The sequence below is a fragment of the Hemiscyllium ocellatum genome, chromosome 7, assembly GCF_020745735.1.
Source record: "Hemiscyllium ocellatum isolate sHemOce1 chromosome 7, sHemOce1.pat.X.cur, whole genome shotgun sequence".
Lineage (NCBI taxonomy): Eukaryota > Metazoa > Chordata > Chondrichthyes > Orectolobiformes > Hemiscylliidae > Hemiscyllium > Hemiscyllium ocellatum.
The window spans coordinates 87,634,101-87,654,906 of NC_083407.1; the positions used below are offsets into that span (position 1 = coordinate 87,634,101).

The window sequence follows — 20,806 nt, forward strand, 5'->3', positions numbered from 1 at the left end:
CTGGTGTCACGAAAGCTGAAATTTACTTCGCTGTCTCAGATGAGTAAGTATAGCTTTGAAATATAAATTGCTCATCCCACCTTCTCAATACAGTCTTCCAGCTATAGAGTAGGATTCAAATCAGATTTTGTCTTTGCCGTAATCAATACACAAATGTTGGGTTCCATCTGGTTTAGGCACCATCACTCTGTGTGAGCTTCATTCGCTGCAACACGCTTCAATTATATTGTCTTTGAGCATGCCTTCAATCTGTTTTTCAACATGTGCCAATTTTAGAGGATTAAGTCCATAAGAGTATTGCTTAATTGGAACAGTTTTTCCTATCTCTATATCATGCATAATCATGTAAGTACTTCCCAGCTTATTCCCACATATCTTTCCATGTGATTGTAATAACTCTTTCAGGTAATTTCACTTTTCATCTATAAGTTAACTGAGTAATTTATCCTAATTTTTGAGATCTTCTTCATCATGCAATTTAATTTGAGGAATATCAAATACAAATTTTACTGAATTTGGTTCTTCACTTCAAGTTGGAACAAATATCACAGTCTCAGTTTGCTTTCCTTCACTATTAAAATACCATTTGAGAATATTCACCTTACACGTTCTGTGAGTTTTCCTTCTATTTGATGTTCTTATCAAATAATTCACCCCACTCAGTTTTCTCTCAATTTGATAAAATCCACTAGACCTTGCTTTTAAAGGTTCACCTATCACTGGTAAATTACAGACATTTTATTTCCACTAATGAAACTGCAAATATTTGTTTTCTTGTTTCCTTCCTTTTTCATCACATGCTGTGTTACTTCCAAATGATGTCTAGCCCATGGACTCACTCTATTTAATCTTTCCCTAAAATTTGACACATATTCCATTTTAGGGAGGGGTCCTGCACAATTAATTAAGCCTTTTGGTAAAGGGTTTTGATTGCTGGATTAGGTGTTAATGGTGCTGGTTTTACCACTACCTAAGGTTTTCCTATTATCTGACATGTGTAACATGTCTGGTAAAATGTAACCACATCTCTGTGCAGTCCAGGCCAATAAAAATGTTTTGTATTTTGGCTTGAGTTTTCCTTGAGCCAAAATGACCTACTGAGACCTCAGGTGTTATCCATAACACTCCTTTCTATAACACACTGATAATACGATTTGATGAACTTCTACTTATTTTTCATCTGCCTGAATATGTAATGCTCTCCATTTCCTCATCAAGGCTTCATTTTTGGGATAGTAACATTCTGGAATACACTCAGATTCTTCCTCTGTGTATACTTTTGTTACACCTCCTTTATTTTTTTTTTCAACTTGTTGTTGTAATTCAGCTAGCTTCTCTGAACTAAAAATATCCACTTTGTCCTCCACTTGCATTTTTTTTTCTCAACCATTTGATCAAATATAGTTTCTGATAACTGAACTTCAACTTCCTTATCGTTATTCTTTGATTTTTCCTCCTGCTTCAATCTGTAGCTTTGTAACCTTGTTACTACACTGTGAGGAAACATCCCATAACATCCCATTGTATCATCTTGGTTGCCTGATTTTCCACTGGCTTTCAACCACATTAGTCATCAGTCCTGCCCGTGATCCAGTGTCACAAAGCTAGTCCCTTTTTTCTAAAAGCTGTTCCTTTTCAGAGGCTGGGCTCTGATTAGACTAGTTTGGTAGAGATGAAAAGCATTCTGAGAGGCCTTTTGTTTATATGTAAACAGATGAGACTTGAGGCCAAATTGGTCATGTTTTAGAAGTGACCTGTATAATGGAAAGGGTGTGGTCAGCTCTCTAGCTGAGCAGAGCAGTTCAGTCCAGAATTAGTTGGGATTTCAGCAGTAGATGGTGTGAACACACTCTTTCTCTCCTGTCCTTCTAACGTCAACCTGTAAGCATCTGTTCCATGTTTTATTATGTTTTAAGGGGGTTTGCTTAGTGGGACTGTAATGTATATTTGGAACAGCATAATTAAGTCTAGTTTGGATAGAGTGAGTTCTTTATTCTGTTCTTTGTGTTTCATTGTGTAATTTTGAGAATAAATTTTTGTCCGTTTTAAAACCTGGTAGTCAACCTCGCTAACTTACTCTAGGTAATTTTCACTGTACACTTACCGAAACAAATTGCAAAGTTATGGCCTGGACTGCCCACTTACAAATGTTTTGAGTGGTCTGGCCTAATCAATAACATTCAGCTATATTATTCCTGAGGCTAACCTGTATCTCTGGAACACAGAATTTCTCTATGACTCCTACCAACACTCCATCACGTTTCACCGGACTTTCCAACCTCAACTTATACAATAGAACAGTATTCTTCTCACCACAAATTCCACATATTATCACCTTTCTGGCAATACTTCTTCCAAAGTACGTACCTCCTCATCTCTCACCATCAAACATTGACTTGCTCCTGTACCTTTAAAATTTTAATTTCTTTACCTGCTCATCCTTATACATATGAACAAACCTTACCCACACAGGTAAATTCCTCAAAGAGATCTGGTACTTTTTTTTTATCAACCAACTCCTGACCAGGCTCTACATCCTTTTGTAGCTCTTTATCTTCCATTGGGATCTCCTTTACTACTTTAATATACCCCACTGGCTTACCTTGTTTTATCCCATTCTCCCATTGCTTTTGTTAAACCACCAAAACTGCAACTTTGTGGGTTCTACTGTATTACAATGAAAACACTTGAGTGTTTTTTTTACTTCTCTCCCCCCTTCATGGATTCCTTTCTAACCTGTAACAAACTATCTTTATATCTTCAATGAAATTACCTTTTCCTTTACTGTCTGAGGATGTCAGTTTCCCCCAAATTTTATCCTGAACAAATTGAAATTGTTGTAGGAAACCAAACTTTGATTTATGAAGTACTTCATAACCATCTGCTTTCGCTGCTGCTAATATTTCAGTTATAACTCTCTGCTCTTCACATGAGTTCTCATTATTTTTGGGAAGTGATTTTTTGAACTCCTTCAAAATAACAGTCACTCCAAGAATATCATATGTTTGATCTATTTTCAACACCCTAATCCACTTATCAAAGTTACTTTGTTTAATCCTTTCAAACTCAATGTAGTGAGGTCAAATACTGATTGACCACATTCCGTCTTTAGATTCCTAAATCATTGTCTGTAGGTGTTTGGCACGAGTTCATGTGCACTTAAGATGGCTTTTTACACATCATCATACTCCCCAGATACTTCTTCTGATAGGGATGAAAATACCTCACTCGCTCTACCTACCAACTTTATTTGAATGAATAATAACCATATAGTCACCAGTCTATTCATGCTGCTTCTATTAAAAATTATTCTATTAACTGTTTAAAAAAAGGGCTTCACAAGTTACTTTATTAACTTGGACGAGACAGCTCCGCTGAAAACCTTACCAAAGAAAAAGGACAAAATACACAGCTTTAAGTCATAGTATCGTCACACTATGCTTGCTGATGTTACACCTACATTGTATGACTAATACTACACATGGCTGACTGTAATTGCCACACATTGCACTGACCTGATTGCAGCATGAGTACGTAAGATGAGGCTGGAACATCAGATGATGTAATATAATTGAACTATTTAGTACGATTTCTGGGATCCTGGCAACAGGAAAGTTCAAAAATTTTAATACTGTCCCTGTGCAATTGCACATCAATGTTTCATCCAAGTGCTTTAATATCATAAAGGCAAAATAACTGCTGTCTACAACAAAATCGTGATGAGTCAAATTGCAGAGAAATCAGCCAGAAATGATAGTGAAACAGAGCTTTTTAGCTGAGGAGTGCCTATGTAACCCAATTTACCTATAAACATGATTTATATTAAATAAAATCTCTAATGAAAATACAGTAAATACGTCTTTATTTCTTTCACACATTAGAATGGCCTGACCTTGTACAGTAAAAGTCATATGAGAAATATTAGGAGTTAGCTCTAGAAAACTTCTAATCTTTTTCTCTAAAAATGATCTTTGGTCACTGATGTTAGATGCACAGGGTAGTTGACTGTGATGATACTAATCTTCTTTAATTCCATTGATATATTTGTCCACTTTTCTGATCCGCAGCTCAAGCCATTGGGATGGTTCTATTAGCCTCACACAGTTTGGGAAGCATCTTGACATTTGCAAAGTAACATGGCTTCTTGGCCTTTCCCACCACCAGAAGCGTCAACTTTTCAGTGCTATCCATGTTGCCGCAGCGACACGTTCCTTTCTCCATTTACTATCAATACATTTTTACCTTTAAACATGAAACAGCAGTATGGTTTCACCTGAATTAAAATGGTGTATATTATGTGGGCAAAACCATTTTGTAGTGAATCATCTGCTATTGCTGCCATAAGTGTTGCACCTCCACCATCGACCATGTGGAAGACGATGCCACCTGAATTGGTCCAGCTCTCACTGCAGGTGAGTTACTTGTGGCCCAGTCTTTTTTGCCAGGGTGACTCTCCTTTCCTGTAGGATTGGACTGGAGGTGGGAACTGTCTGTTTGGCTGCCTTGAACCACATTGAAAGAGTTTTATTTAACATCAGGATAGGTGATCATTCTCATCTCTTCCTTGCTGGAGAAAATGCCTGCTTGTCAAAATATTCCAAGAATGTTCAGTTTATGCTTCAGAATAATTGGCAAATTTAAGATTGGCATTTTTTAGCAATGTCCGCTTTTTATTTTACGCCATGGTTTTCTACTTGTTTAAAGCATCAACTTTAATTTTCTCACACATTTGATCAAACTTGCAGGATTTGATTAATCTTCCTGTTGAGTGACAGCTTGCCCAGAGCTTTGTGATTTTGCGTTCCAATGTGATCTACCATCATACCATTTGGTTGATAAAGTCATATGATCAGCTTGCACAAGTTCAACTAATTCAAATTACCCGTCTGGTGTTTTGACTTACCACAGGAATTATTTTATTGGATTTAGTTGAGAACTTCAACATGACTTTTGGTTTTGGTTATCTGCATTTAACTGTATACAGTTTCACTGTATACAGTAATTGAAGCAATTATAGAAAGAAAGGCATGCAAGTTATTATTTCCAAAGGGCATCGCAAATTGCTTTACAGAAATTGAAGCACTTTTGAAGTGTATTCATTGTTTTAGGAAACTTGGTAGAAGGTTCAGTTCTGAGTACATTAGCTGTGATGTGGTCCAGACTAAGAACCTCTGCCACACTACAATTATTTGACCCTAACTTAATCTTTTGACCCTATATCTTTCCCTACCCAAATATGCCCTACTTTCATCTCTATAAAATCACCTGAATCAGAACTTCATTTTCTTTGTCTGCTGCCAAATCCTGTTTCTTTCTCAACTCCAGATTTTGCCACATCCAATGTATTTTTAGCAGATGCCCTCCACACTAGTTAAATATCAGTTAACACCCAAAACCTGTTACAAACCAAGTCTACTCAGCTTTGATCTGTGGGCTTCAAATCTTAAACACTTGAAATTTAAAGTGCTCATCCCCTCTCTTTCTCTATAATCTTTACCAGTCCTACAACTCTGAGAATTGCCTGTAGTGTTAGGTGAAGGGATAAATGTAGGGGAATGGGTCTGGGTGGGTTGCGCTTCGGTGGGTCGGTGTGGACATGTTGGGCCGAAGGGCCTGTAAATAATCTAATCTAAAAAAAGTCTAAACTATGGCCTTTTGCATCAACCAGTTCCTTCAACCATTAATGCCCTTGACACTAAGCTCTGGAACTGTCTCCCTAAACTGCTCTTCCTCCTTTTTTCCTTTAAGATGTTTTTAAAACCCATCTCTTTGACCAAATATTTCATCACAAATTGATCAAAAATCTTCTCCTTTGGCTTAGAATGTGAAGTTTCTTGGGATTTTCTGCAGTGTTAAATAGCAGTTACAAAGTTTTGACTAAAGTAAGTGCCTCAACCTTCATAAAAAAGTAATCACAAGTAAGTCATGGCATTGCATGCTCTCATATATGAATGTACCAGAATTGTGTTTCAAAATACCAACATTAGATGTGATTCCACAACTGGACAATATTTGTTGAATACTCCTGAATGTGGAAGAATTATGCTGACAACCAATCTATTAGTATTGACAAGTTGAGTTCACAGTGTGGCGTAATTGCATGTATAAAATACTATGCAAATTAATAGACGGGACCAAAGTCTTTGCAAACAGAAATAACATATACACACACTGCATCTGTTTCTAATTCATTTCTCAGGACAATACCTCAACCAATCAAAGCCTAATAACAAACTGTCAATCAACATTAACTGGTACATTCTTCATAGCGACACCATACCCATCTATAAGAACTCCCCTCTCATTCAATGTAAATATTGTTTTCCCCTTAAATTGGTTGAAAACATGAGGGGTGTAAGATGAAAACTCTTTCCAGCAATACTCAAAATAGATTTAAGAATGACTTTATTAAATTTTAATATATGGTAAATGTGATTTTTTTTCCCAGTTAAAAAGTTCCCAACAATTACATAGTTGAATTTCACTCTGGTCTTTCATTGCAATTGATAAAATTCAATATGTGATGTGTCTGTCCTCATGGCTTCAAAAATACCATCACCATTTAAAGATTTTTCTAGGTAATATTCTCTTTTGTTCAACATCATTAATTACTTCCATAAGTCAACCTCCCCTACAAACTATAATGCATCCTTTACTTTCCAATTTACAACTGAACAATAGCATGATCTAGGGATCATAAAAAAAATGCTTCATATATAAATTAGTAAAACATCACCCTTCTCTTAATGTAATGCAGACTGAAAAGCAGTATAAAGCATTCCCCTATGTTCCTCCGTTATGAAAATTAGTAAATTACTTACCATGGGCTCACCTCTCTAATTTTTCATGGAGTTATAGTCATATAGTACAGAAACAGACCCTTAGGTCCAACTCATCATATCTACCAGGTTCTCCAAGTTAAAGTAATACCATTTGCTTGCGTTTGGCCCATATCCCTTTGTTCAGGTATCTGTTGAAATGTTTTTTAAACGTTGTAACTGTATCTGCACTTACCACTTCCTTTGGCAAGTTCAGTCAACATACGAACCACCCTCTGTGTGAAAAACTGGCCCCTCAAGTCTCTTTTACATCTTTCCTCTCTCACCTTAAACCTATGTCCTCTAGTTTTGAGCTAGCCCATTAATCTTGACCTTTGCAATTCACCTTATCTATGGACATCATGTTTTTATAAGGTCATGTCTATAAGGTCACCCCTCAATCTCCTACACTCCAGTTAAAAAAAGTCCCAACCTATCCAGCTCATATAACTCAAACCCTCCAGTCCCAATAACATCCTTATAAATCTTTTCTGCACTATCTCTAATGCAATAATGTCCTTCCTATAAAAGGGCAACCAGAACTCTACACACAACTCCAAAAGTGCCTAATCCATGTCCTGTACAAATTCAACATGATGCCCCAACCCCTATACTCAGTAGTCTGGGCAATGAAGGCATGCATGCCAAATGTCTTCTTTACCAACCTGCAATGCAACTTTCAAAGAACTATGTGCCTGAACCCCTAGGTGTCTCTGTTCTACTCTACTCTCCCCAGGGCCCTACCATTAACCGTACAAGTCCTGTCCATGTTTGTCTTATCAAAATGCAACACCTCACATATATCTAAATTAAACCATTTACCAATCCTCGGTCCAGTTGATCAAGACCCTTTTGTACTCTTAGATAACCTTCTTCACTGTCCACTATACCACCAATTTTGGCGTCATCCACAAACTTATGAACTATGCTTCCTATATTATCAATGAAATCATTTATATACAAACAATGGTGGGCCCAGCACCGATCCCTGTGGAACACCACTGGTCACAGGCCTCCAGTCCGAAAAACAACTGTTCACCACCACCTTCGGTATTCTACTGTCAAGTCAATTTTGTATCCAATTGGCAAGCTCTTCCTGAATCCCATGTGATCTAACTTTACTAATCAGTCTACCATGCCTTGTCAAAGAACTTGCTAAAGTCCACATAGACAACATCTACCACTCTGCTCTTATCTATTTTATTGGTCACGTCCTCAAAAAACTCAATTAAATTTGTGAGGCACAATTTCCTATTTTCAATGGCAAGTTGGCTTTATCTCCTTAAACACATTGAGTTATCTATTGCAATGAGAACACAGTTAACCCAGATGAACAATGGGGGGAGACAAAGAAAGGTTTGGAGAGGAAGAACTTACCTCAATGAACTGCTTTCTTCAACAGTAAGTTGCAAAAGAACAAGCAATGATGGTGCTAAGGGGAAGAAGAATGCTAAAAACCAGGGTCAGAGGAATTGAAGTAGAGAAAATTGCAGATCTGCTGTTGGAAGAAATAAATATAGCAACAGGAAGCCCTTAAAGTGATTTCAACATGTAAGAAAAAGACCCAAGTCAGAGCTATTGTATTTTACACAAAAGTATATTAGATTGAACTCACTGTTTAGCTTAAGAACTTGAATTTACACAGCACTTCTAACACAAGACCTCTGGTAAGTCCATCCGGCAGTGGGTTCAGGACATTCTCAACAATGATGAGAGAGGAGTATGGGCCTTTGCCTGCAAGTCACACTCAGATGAATAGCAGGCTAAATTCTGGCTGATCTATGAGATCATTCTTTCAACTTTGGCACAGGACTCCATATGTTAGTGAGAAAGCCACTGCAGCATTGATAGGGCTGGGTCTGCTTTAGTTGATTCCAGCATCTTATAGAGTACATTGGAGCAGTTTGATACAACTTGCGAGAATATTTCAGGGTAAACAGTCACATTATTGTGAATCCAGCGTTCCAGGCTAAGGCTGACAGATTTCCTTCTCTGAAACATATGACTGTTTTTATGTGCTCACCATTATTGAGATCAGTTTTATATTCCAGCTTATTGTAATTATCTGAATTTAAATTTCCTAGCTGACATCATAGGATTCAAAAGCAGGTCTTTGGAGCAGTGATCCAGATCTCTAGATTGCTAGAATTACATAGGAAATTCAGGGAGAAAGTAAAAAAGGAGATAAGAAAGACAAAGAGGTATTAGAAAAGACTAGCAATTAGGCAAGGAATGTCTAAATGTCTTCTGTAGACATATGATTAATAAAAGGGTAGTAACCGGGGGGAGGGGGGGAGGTGGGGGGGGGGCAAGAGTTGCATTCAACTCCTGAATACTTAAAGGCAATATTGCAGGACTAGTAATCTAAAGGTCCAGGCTAATTCTCATGGGAAGCAGGTTCAAATCCCACCCCAGCAGCTGGTAAAATTTAGTGGGCGGCATGGTGGCACAGTGGTTAGCACTGTTGCCTCACAGCGCCAGAGACCCGGGTTCAATTCCTGCCTCAGGCGACTGACTGTGTGGAGCTTGCACGTTCTCCCCGTGTCTGCGTGGGTTTCCTCCAGGTGCTCCGGTTTCCTCCCACAATCCAAAAATGTGCAGGTTAGGTGAATTGGCCATGCTAAATTGCCCGTAGTGTCAGGGGTAAACGTGGGGGAATGGGTCTGGGTGGGTTGCGGGTCAGTGTGGACTTGTTGGGCTGAAGGGCCTGTTTCCACACTGTAAGTAACCTAAAAAAATCTAGGTGGATATTGAGGAGAGCTAAACATTGTTAGAGGTATTAGAAGACTGGCCGTCTATTGAAAATTGCTAAGTGACCAGCACCAGATGGGATCCATCCAAGGATTTTGAGATAATGGCAATAATGTTTCAATCCTCCTTAGATATGAGAACATTCATGAAGACTCAAGAATTACAAACATCTTTCCGACAAAGCTGCAGCACATTTTTATGCACTTTTAAGTTTTAATGAAACATCCTAAAGGCTTTATAGGAACATTACAAGACAAAATGTTATTAGGTGAGATAACTAAAGGCTTGTTTAAAGAGCTAGATTTTCAAAAGTGTCTTTGAAATGTTTGGTGACAAAATGGCAGAGTAATTGTGGTTAGGAATGTACAAGGAACCAGAAATTACAAGCCCATATCAACAGAAGAGGAGCAAGAGTAGTTCATTCAGCTCCTCGAGCCTATTCCACCATTCAATATGAACATGGCAGATCATCGAGCTCGATATCCTAATCCTGCCTTCCCCTGAATCTCTTGATCACAATAGCTATACCTCCGTCCACTTTGAAAGCTCAATATTTTGACTTTCTGTGATAAGTAAATTTCACAGGTCCACCACTCTCTGGGTGAAGAAATTTCTTACCTCAGCCCGAAAAAATTTACCTTGTCTCTATAAACTATGACCCCTGGTTCTGGACTCTGCCACATTGGGAACATCCTTCCCAATCTTTCTAGTCCTATTAGAATTTTGCAGGATTCTATGAAATCACCTCTCATTCTTTTAATCTCCAAAGAATACAATCCTGAACAACTCTACCTCTCCCCATTCTTCAATCCTGCTATCTTAACAATCAATTTGGTAAGCCTTTGCTGTAGTCACCCTATAGCAAGAACATCCTTTCTAAGATGAAGAGATCAAAACTGCACACAATATTCCTGGTGTGGCTTCTCCAATGCTTTACACAATTGCAGCAAGACATTAGTGTTCCTGTATTTGAATTGTCTCAGTATGAAGGCCAACGTACTGTTTGACTTTACTGCCTGCTTACTTTCAATGACTAGTGCACAAAGACACGTACATCTTACTGAACATACCTCTCTCTCAAATTACAGCCATTCAAATAATAGTTTGGTAGCAAAAAGATGGCAAACTGGATAAGCTCACATTTATCCATATTATACTCCATCTGCCATGCACTTGCCCACTCAGCCTGCCATAATCACACTGCAACATCTCTGTATCCAATTCACGTCTCACCCTTTCATTCAGCTTTTTGTCATCTGCAAATTTTGAGACATTATATATAATTCCCTCATGTAAAACATTAAACTTATGGGACTTTGTCAAGTTTTCTGAATGTCCAACAAACACATCCACTGACTTTCCTGAACAACTCTATGAGTTATATCGTCAAAGTTGTCCAATACATTTGTCAAGCATGAATTCTCTTTTGTAAATCCACGCCGTGTCTGATTCTACCACTGCTTTCAAAGTGCTCTGGGACAAAATCCTTGATAATGGACTCTGGCACCTTTACTATTGACGTCAAACTCATTGGTCTACAACTCTGTATTCTCTCTACCTCCCTTTTCAAATACTGGGTTTGTATTACTACCCTCCAAATTGTAGGAACTATTCAAGAGATTGAAGAATCTGAAAACATGATCACTAATGCATGCAGCATTTCTAGCATCACTTCCTTAGGTACTCTGCGAAGTAGAATATCAGGATAATCCAGACCCTGGGGATTTATCAGCCTTCAATCCCATCACTTTCTCTAACACCATTTCTTTACTAAAATTGATGCGCATAGTCCCTCCCTCTCACTTCACCAGGTTCTCCATCATTTCTGGCACATTATTCATGTCCTCCTTTGTGAAGGCAGAAGTTAAGTATTAATTTAATTCATCAGCTATTCCATGTTCTCCATTAAAAATTGCCCTGTTTCTGACTTTAAGGGACCTACTCTTTTCACCACTCTTTTTCTCTTTACATACCTGTAGAAACTGCAGTTATATTTCCACAAGTTTACTCTCATACAGATATCTCTGACAACTCTTACTTTTTAGTAATGATCCCTAATTCTAGATTTTCCTAGTTTCCCATGCACCTGTTAATACCCATTAGAAATTTGCAAGTTTTAACCAAGCTGTGTCTTATTCTTCCAAGGTCCAGCAGATTCAAGCCTAGCCTTCAGAAGACAACTCAACCAGTCCAGACATTAGTCTAGTCAACTTTCTCTAAGCTGCTTCCAAAGCATTTACTTCTTTTTTAAATAAGAAACTATACATAGCACTCACGTGATCTCATTTTGATTAGTTTTCCTATTTATTTGCTGTACCCGCATGTTAACATTTGCAATTTATGATCTATGATACCCAGATATCTTTGCATCTGAACTCTGAAATCTCTCATCCATCAGATTTTTTTTAATGCTACCTGCCAATGGAGTTTCACACATCTCACATTATTTTCCATTTGCTAGGTATTTGCCAAACATTTAACAGATCTCTTATAGCCCTACATCGTCTTCTCAACATACTTTCTGACTGATCCTCATGGGTTCAACAAATTTAGCAATCTTCTTCATCCAAGTAATTTTTATAAATTGTTAAACGTTGAGGCACCCTGTCATACCACTTGTTACATTTTGCCAACCTAAGAACATATGTTTATGCTTACTGTTACCTATTACCTAGCCAATCTTCTAATCGAGCCATATGTTACATCAATTCCACGAGCATTACTTTCCACAAATAGGGTTCCACAGGAGTCTGTGCTGGGATTCAATCTTTTATGATTTATTTTAATGACTAAGATGAGGGAAACCAAGGCTAAATTTGCAGGTGACACAAACATGGTTTCCTACCTATGTTGTGAAGATATACTAAAGATGGAGATTGACATAGATAATGTCAGTTGGCAAACTCTTGCAGATGGGGGTATAATGTGGGCAAATTCGAAGTTTTCAATTTGACTGCAAGAACAAAAATATCACTATTACCTAAATGATGAAAGACTGCAGAAATCTGGGCTGTAGTCTAATTCAGATATTCTGATGCCCAACTTAACATGCAGGTATAGCACATAATCTAAGCGGGTAATGGAATGCTGTTCTTTTATAGGACAGAAACTGATCATAAAAAAAAGGATGTTATGCTTCAGTTATGCAGAGCATTTGTAGTGAGATCACATTTTGAACACATTGTGCGGTTTTGGTCTGATTATTTATCCATTTTGTTTTCTAAATCAACTTATTCAGGGATGTTAATATACGCCTCTGGAGCAGGAGGGATTTGAACTTGGGTCTCTTCGTCCAGAGGAAGAGATAGTAACTCTGCACCACAACAGCCTGATACGATTACTTAAGCAAGGATAGAACTGTGTTGCAGCTGTTCAAAGCAGGTTTACTTGTTTGATACCTGGAATGAGTGGGTTGTCCCACAAGGAAAGATGTAGACTGAGCTTGTTTTCATTGCAGACTAAGAGTGGGGAGGTGATTTGATTGAAGTGTGTCACATTCCAAATGGTCTTAATAAAAGGGTGGGACATAGAACGTATGCTTTCTCCTGTGGCTAAAATAATTTTAAAATTAGGGGGTCACCATTTTAGATGAGAGGAATTTTTTTTCTCTGAGGGTGCTGAGACTTTGGAACTCTGCCTCAGAAAGCAGTGGATCCAGAATATTTTTAAGATAGAGATAGACTGATTCTTGTTCAGCAAGATGAATCAAAAGGAACCAGATGTAGATTGGAATGTGAGAATTCAGCCATGATCCTATTGAATGGTAGAGCAGACTTGAAGCAACAAATGATTTACTCCTGCTCATGTCATATGTTCTAGTCAACAATGCATTTCAACTATAAACATGTACCCAATCATAGACAAAACTGTGGTCTTGCATTAACTTGGAGTTGCCCTCTGCTCACTGCTAAACCCATGCATTTATTTTAATCAGCTGGAAACACTGAATTATTTTACACTCTTTTGATACAAAACTAAAAGACAAAAGTTATGTGGCAATAAGTGCAATCATAGTGACAGAAAAATGTTTATTCAAATGGTTCCTTCATAATTACAGTAGAATAACTAACATACAAAAGTCTCTTATAACTGCAGTACTCCTCTCTTTATTGGATTGTCTGACGTTATTTATTTACTAGTCAGTGCCATTGATGATTAAGTTGTTAAGTACAATATAAGTCGTGTTTTACAAGCAAAATATCCTTGGTTTAGAGGCCTCTAACCAACTGTTATTAACCAAGTGAATTTCTTCAGGGACATGGCTAATATGCCACCATGTACTCTCCAAATGAAAGCAATATTCAATGCAGAAAAGAAGCAAATATAACAGTGCAGAGATATGTGATTTCTTTTACAATTGACACTTTTTACTTCTGTATGTGTTTCTCCAGATTTTGCAGAAATATGAAATTGTAATGATTTTGGTTACACTTTTAATCAACAAATATATCACAAGTCCATGAAGAAATCTATAGTTTTAAACCAGAATAAATACAAAACGTAATTAATGCACATTTAATCTCATTCATACTTCACTCTTTTTTTGTTAACAGAGTAATGCAGTAATTTACATATCAGTGCAGTTCTGAAATTAAGTATCAGATTTAAAAATAATATTTTTATCACAAGAAAACTTCAGCTAAAGTATTTCAATCTTTTCAGATTTCATTAATTTACCATTTTAGTACTCTTGTCCACATGAGCATCTGTATGTCAAACATAACTGTACACAAGACTAGCAATAAACATCCTTAAACATATTAAAATAATTAGGGAACATGATCAGACACTGAACTTGTCACCTTTGAAAAGTACTTTACTTCTTTAAAATCTGAGCTTTAGCTCGATTAATTTTTTCCACAATTGACTGATCAGTAGCTGCTGTACATTTTGAAAGAATAATGTTCAACTCATTTTCATTCTTGCGTTCTGTTGCGGTTTCCACAGCCTGTTCTAGGTCTCTGTGTCAGCGAAAATATAAAATAGATTAGAATGACATCAGGGAAACAATTCAGATGCTAACTGAAAGCCAAAATAACCATCAGTTTAAAGAATAAAAATTTATAATAAGAACTGAAATGTTTAAAACGTATGGCTGGTCAGTCAGTTCTTGGAAGAAAGGATGGGCTAACATTTTTTTAAGAGAACTCTAGTGAAAGTTATCCCTTGAAACTTTTTTGGATAAAATTCAGATTTATGGCTACATCTTACTAAAACTTTACAGCTGCCTATATGCCTATCTACAATACCTACAATCTGAAATTCCAATGTCGCGTCTGTCAACTTCAACTATTAGAAATTCTTATTCTCCATTTATAATGGATATTTTATAATTAGTCATATCCTTGGCAACTTAGGCAAAAGGAACTTATAGGCTATGGTTTCCATCTAGCAACTTAAAAGTTTAGGGTTCAAATTTCATGATGGCAGGTTGGGACAAAAATTCAATAATTCTGTTAATTTGCGGGTTTTAAACAGATAAAATGACTACAGAGGTAGTCCATGTTCAAATATAAGATCTGGACAATATCCAGGATTGGGCTTACAAGTGGCAAGTAACATTTGTGCCACAAAAATGCCAGGCAATGACCATCTCCAAAATGAGTCAATTTAACAACAATCTCTTGACATTCAATGGCATTACCATCAATGCATCCCCAACTACCAACTTCCTGGAGGGTTACCACTGATCAGAAACCCAACTGGATTAGCCATGTACATACAGTGGCTATAGGAGAAAGTCAGAAGCTGGAATACTGCAAATAAGTGACTCACCTGTTCACCATTTACAAAGCATAAGTCAGAAGTGTCATAGAATACATCTCATTTGCCTGGATGGGTGCAGCTCCAATATCACAAGAAGCTTGAAGTCATCCAGGACAAAGCAACCCCTTTAATTACCATCACATCCACTCAATCACTCCCCCCCATCACTAATGCACAGTAGCAGCAGTGTGTACCATCTGCAAGATGCACTGCAGAAATTCACCAAAGTTCCTCAGACAGTACCTTCCAAATGCACAACTACTTCCATCTCGAAGAACAAGGGCAACAGATGTATGGGAACACCGCCACCTGTGAGTTCCCTTCCAAGCCATTCCCCATCCTGACTTGGAGATATATCTCCACTCCTTGAGAGTCACTGAGGTAAAATACTGGAAATCCCTCCCTAAGAGCACTGTGGGTCAACCGACAGCACATGGCCTGCAGTGGTTCAAGAAGGCAGCTCGCTATCACCTTCTCAAGGGCAACTAGGGATGGGCAAAAACTGCTGGCCAGCCAGCAACATCCATGTCGCATGACAGGAGAATAAAGTTGCTGCAGCATGGCTGTAAAAACCAAACTGGTTTATCATTGAACCTTGGGTATAAAAAGCTGTTGTCATTATTTACTGTGGCAAAAACTACAACATCATGCAGTTGACCTTTAATGCCCTCCAGGAAAATAGAGCTGAGCAATAAACACATCTTACTCAATAATCAAATAAAACTTGGGATCTACTGCCAAAATTTGAAGAAACTTTCTGAATGTAATTCTTAAATGCTTAATTTGTTTATTGAATTTTCCACTGACCAAAAAAGGATCAAATAAAATAAAAATTAAACAAAATTACATTTCTGAGTAGTATTGCCAGATTTATCTATTGGATGAATCTGTTAACTTAAATGACTAGAGAAATTTTTACTTGACATCCTTAGTTAATGCCAAAAGTTAAGTTCCCTTCCTAATAGCACAATGCATGTACCTACACCCCAAGAACTATAGGGATTCAAGGTAACTCACCATCAAGAGTGCACAGTGATGGGCATCAAATCCTGGTTTATCCCATAAACAATGTAAAGGAAATGTGCTGTGTATCTAATTTTTTAGGAGGCACAAGTACCACTCAGTTAGTTGTATTGTCATTTTTTTTATTTCTAGCAGGTAGATGTCGGAAGTTTTAGAATCAGAGGCTTTAGAGAATGAAAGAATATCATCCTTACAGTTTTTTTTTTACTTGAAAAGTAAGTTTGGTTTTTACTTGAAAAAAATCAAATTAGATCCACCCACTGTAAATCCTTTGTTTTCATGTTTATTAATGTTTTATTTATATTTCTGAAACCCAAGATCAGCCGTGATCACACTGAGTCACTGAACAGGCTCAGCCGGCCAAATGATTACTCCTGCCCCTATTTCTGCTTGTGCTTTCTTGAAGTGTATGAAAGAAAAATGTAATTACTATTTTCATACTTGTAAAGTTTACTTTATGTTCATAAAGTGCAGCAAGTACAAGAGTTGGGATAGTTAAAACAAACACAGACCAAGAGACTGAAAGGAACAGAGACAAAAGGATTCCAGTTCGACACAAAAACCTCAGTGTTTGGAAGGAAATGGAAAAGAGAATTAAAACATACTTGTCAATTTGGAATATCTTTAGTGCTTAAAAATGACCAACCCTATGTCCGTTAACCTCGCAAAGTATACCTAAGTATGTCACAAAAGACAATTAATAGAAGGTTTTGAAGGTGCCAGAAAGTTTTTTTTTAGATTAGATTACTTACAGTGTGGAAACAGGCCCTTCGGCCCAACAAGTCCACACCGACCCGCCGAAGCGCAACCCACCCATACCCTTACATTTACCCCTTACCTAACACTACGGGCAATTTAGCATGGCCAATTCACCTGACCTGCACATCTTTGGACTGTGGGAGGAAACCGGAGCACCCGGAGGAAACCCACGCAGACACGGGGAGAACGTGCAAACTCCACACAGTCAGTCGCCTGAGGCTGGAATTGAACCCGGGTATCAGGCTTTGTGAGGCAGCAGTGCTAACCACTGTGCCACCGTGCCGCCCAAAGTTATCGCAAAGGGATCAGGGAAAACCACCAAAAGGTTTAGAATTATAAAAGTTGCAATAAAATTCTTTCCACTTACCCAACCATAATATATCCTTTCACTTTCTGCTCTGGACTGACCTTTGCTACATATTTCTTAGCTTCATATCTGTTACGATGCTTTACACAGATTTCAACAAAAGGCTGGCAAATGAAAAAAAATTCAAAGCTTTAGAAATGCTCAAAAAAAAGTTAGCAAATAAACATGTAAATACTACGTAGTGTTCAAGATCATAGAACACATACCATATATCCTATTGGGGATTTTTTGCTTTTAGAAAATTTCTCAAGTTCCTCCCAGTCTTGTTTCTCTGCCAGTGCAGAAATCTTCAGCCACCAAAACCTGAACATCATAAAAACAGTTGTTATCTGTCAAGGATTAGAATTTTTTTCTCAGAACATTCAAAATAAAACACTTTAAAGTATGTTGCCTGATTTCAGAGCTGAGAGATACAGTGACATCTCCTGAATTTTTAGAATCTATTTGTTGACAAAGTGTGGACTAAGCCAGCATTTATTGCCCAATTACCCTTCCCCATGAAAAACTGCTTTCATAAACAACTGAAATTCCAAAGTAGCGACAACCACATGTTTTGAGGAATGTAGTTCCAGGACTTCAATCCAATGACAATGAAGAAACACCAATAGCATTCTAAGGCAGAATGCTGTGCACATTGGAGGGGAACTTGCAAATGGTGATGCTCCAATGTGTCCACAGTCCTTATCTTTGTTGGTGGGACAAGCCATGAATTTGGAGGGTGCTGTCAAAGGGTTTCAGCGTGTTGTTGCAGTGCATCTTACAGATCATACACACTGTTACCATAAAATGGTGGACGAATTTAAAGCTTGAGGATGGAATGCCATTCTTGTCGCCTGCTTCTATCTAGATGATGTCAAGTTGCAGTAATTCAGGCAAGTGCGCCTTGAATATGACAGATAGGGGTTGGGAGTCAGAAAGCAAGTTACTCGCCACAGCATTCCCAGGCTTGGAGCTGCTAATGTAGCCACAGTATTTGTAAGCTGAACTAGTTAAGTATTTGGTCAATGATAACTGCGAGGATGTCAATAGTAGGGGATTCAGTGATGGCAATGACATCTCAAGGGAGGATGGTTAGATTCTGTCTTGTTGGAGATAGTTATTACCTAGCACCTATGTGATGCAAGTATTATGTGCCACTAATGAGACCAAGACTGGATATTGCCCAGTTCCTGCTGCTTTTCAATATGTACTGCTTCAGTATTTGAGGAATCACAAATGGTAAACATTGTGCAATTACATGAACATCTCCACTTTTGACCTTATATTGGAGGGAAGATCATTGATGAAGCAGCTGAAGATAGTTGGGCCTGAGATACCACTAGTGAAACTACTGCAGAGATGTCCTTGGACTGAGAAGTCTGATGTCCAACAACTGTTATAGTTCTGCTTTGTACTAGGTATGATTCTAACCATCTAAGAGCTTGCCCCCATTTCTTGATGCCAAACTTCAGTCAACTAATTTGATTCATTATTGTCAGATGTACTGAGATACAGTGAAATTATGACTTTAGGTGCTCTATGGGTAGATTGTTCCAGATGAAGTGCATCAGGTAGTACAGAATAGTGTTACAGCCACAAAGAAGGTGCGGGGGGGGGGGGGGGGGGGGGGGGGGGGGGGGGGGCAACATTAACATTTGTCAGGTTCATTCACTTTTCTTGAATCTTTTCACACATGCATTCGAACTTTTATATCTTCTGCCAATGGAAGAATGGAAGAGGGTGGAAGAGAATCAAACCAGGGTGGGAGGGATCTTTGATTACGTTTGTTGCTTTCCTGAGGCAGCAGAAAGTACAGATGGAAGGTTGGTTTGCATGATGGACTGAGTTGTGTTCACAACTTGCATTCTTGTCACACCAAGCTGTGGTGCACCCAGATAGTATGTTTTTTATGGTGCATCTATAAAAATTGGTAAGAATCTTTGTGGACATTCTGAATTTCCTCAGCCTCCTGATGAATTAGAGACATTGTGGTGCTGCCTTAATATGAAGGGCAATCCCGCTCATCTTTTTTATTCATGTTTGGTGCAAGGCTGTGAGCATGTCAGGAGCAGGGTAGCCTGTCAGAATGCAAAACCTGTATTGGAGAAGCAGCTGCTGAGTAAAATACTGCCACCAATCCATCATTGAATTTAGTGTTTGCAGCTGTACTGAAACAGTTTGGTTAGGGATGCGTCAAGTTCTGGACCACAAACTTTCTTTACTACTGTAGGTTCAAATCAATATCCTTTTGTGTTTATCAAAATCAAAATTTATCAGCATGAATGCTGCATTAACAGAGGAACAGCAATGATTTTAAAATCAGTCTAAATAGGTAAACCTAAAGATACTTCTTAGATTGTGTCCATTCTTAACACTGCAACAGTATTACTTCTCAAAACTAGTTAAAAGTGCAAGCTGCTTTTCCTATTCCTGGAACTTAAGTAAAATATTTGCCTCCCTCTCTCTCTCAAAGGCTTTTACACTCTGTCTTTTGAATGATCACTACTTTACAGTTGAAATATTATGCGTAGCTTGCTGCAAATACATTTGTGAAATAAGGAAAGAACTACGTAGTTTTTATAGCAACACTTGTGAAGACACATGATTCTTCCTTCTGACTGCACTGCAGTGTTTTGGATTTCAGGTATATTGCAAACGGATCAGTCAAGCTTCTCTGCACATGGGAAAGAGAAATTTTTTTAAAATGTGCTAGCGTGTGCACCTTCTAGGCAGCAATTATCATGGCTCTCATTTCTAATATTCAATATTAAGGTGGATACTCAAGCTTCCTCTGGAGTACCTTGTGCATCCACCCCGCAATCCTCATTTCTCACATGCCTTTTGGCAAAAGGTCATCGATCAGAAACATTATATTGATCCAAATTTTGCAGTTTTAATGAAAGTTGAGATCATCAATAATCACCATCATTACAACTGAGATACAGATGGCAACTTCTGGTACTCACACCAGTGCAAAGAAAAATGGTGTTTTCAGTAATTCTCTGCTCCACTGCAAGGTGTATTGTTGAAGCGCCGAGGCTGGAAATCTATAGAAATCTCCTGAACTGACATTAACATTTTAGACTCTAATTTTGCTGTGAAAACCCAATGTAAGAAGTTATGCTTTAATTGAATTAACTTTAATTGGGTCATTAACAGTGTATGAGTCATAATTATTCCTGAACAATCTTTCAGGGATCAAAGAAAAACTAATTTTACCTTTGCAGAATGTTGAATTTCTCCATTAAACTTCTATAATACAAATAGTTTTTTTTAAAAATTGATATTTCAGTTTCTATTATAATCTATGTGTACGTTCCAATCTTTATTTCATTTTCTATAA

General features: G+C 37.8%; 1 protein-coding gene across 1 annotated transcript in view; it reads right to left on the reverse strand.

Annotated features, from left to right (window-relative positions):
* Nucleotides 1-13,580: 13,580 nt before the first annotated feature.
* vps16 (VPS16 core subunit of CORVET and HOPS complexes) overlaps nt 13,581-20,806 on the reverse strand; it is a 52,500-nt gene continuing 45,274 nt past the window's right edge. The window contains exons 22-24 of the mRNA XM_060828029.1: nt 17,691-17,787; nt 17,485-17,588; nt 13,581-14,530 (exon numbers count right to left, since the gene is read on the reverse strand). Coding sequence (XP_060684012.1) covers nt 14,386-14,530; nt 17,485-17,588; nt 17,691-17,787 — 346 coding nt within the window. The 3' untranslated portion in view covers nt 13,581-14,385. The remainder of the gene's footprint in view (nt 14,531-17,484; nt 17,589-17,690; nt 17,788-20,806) is intronic.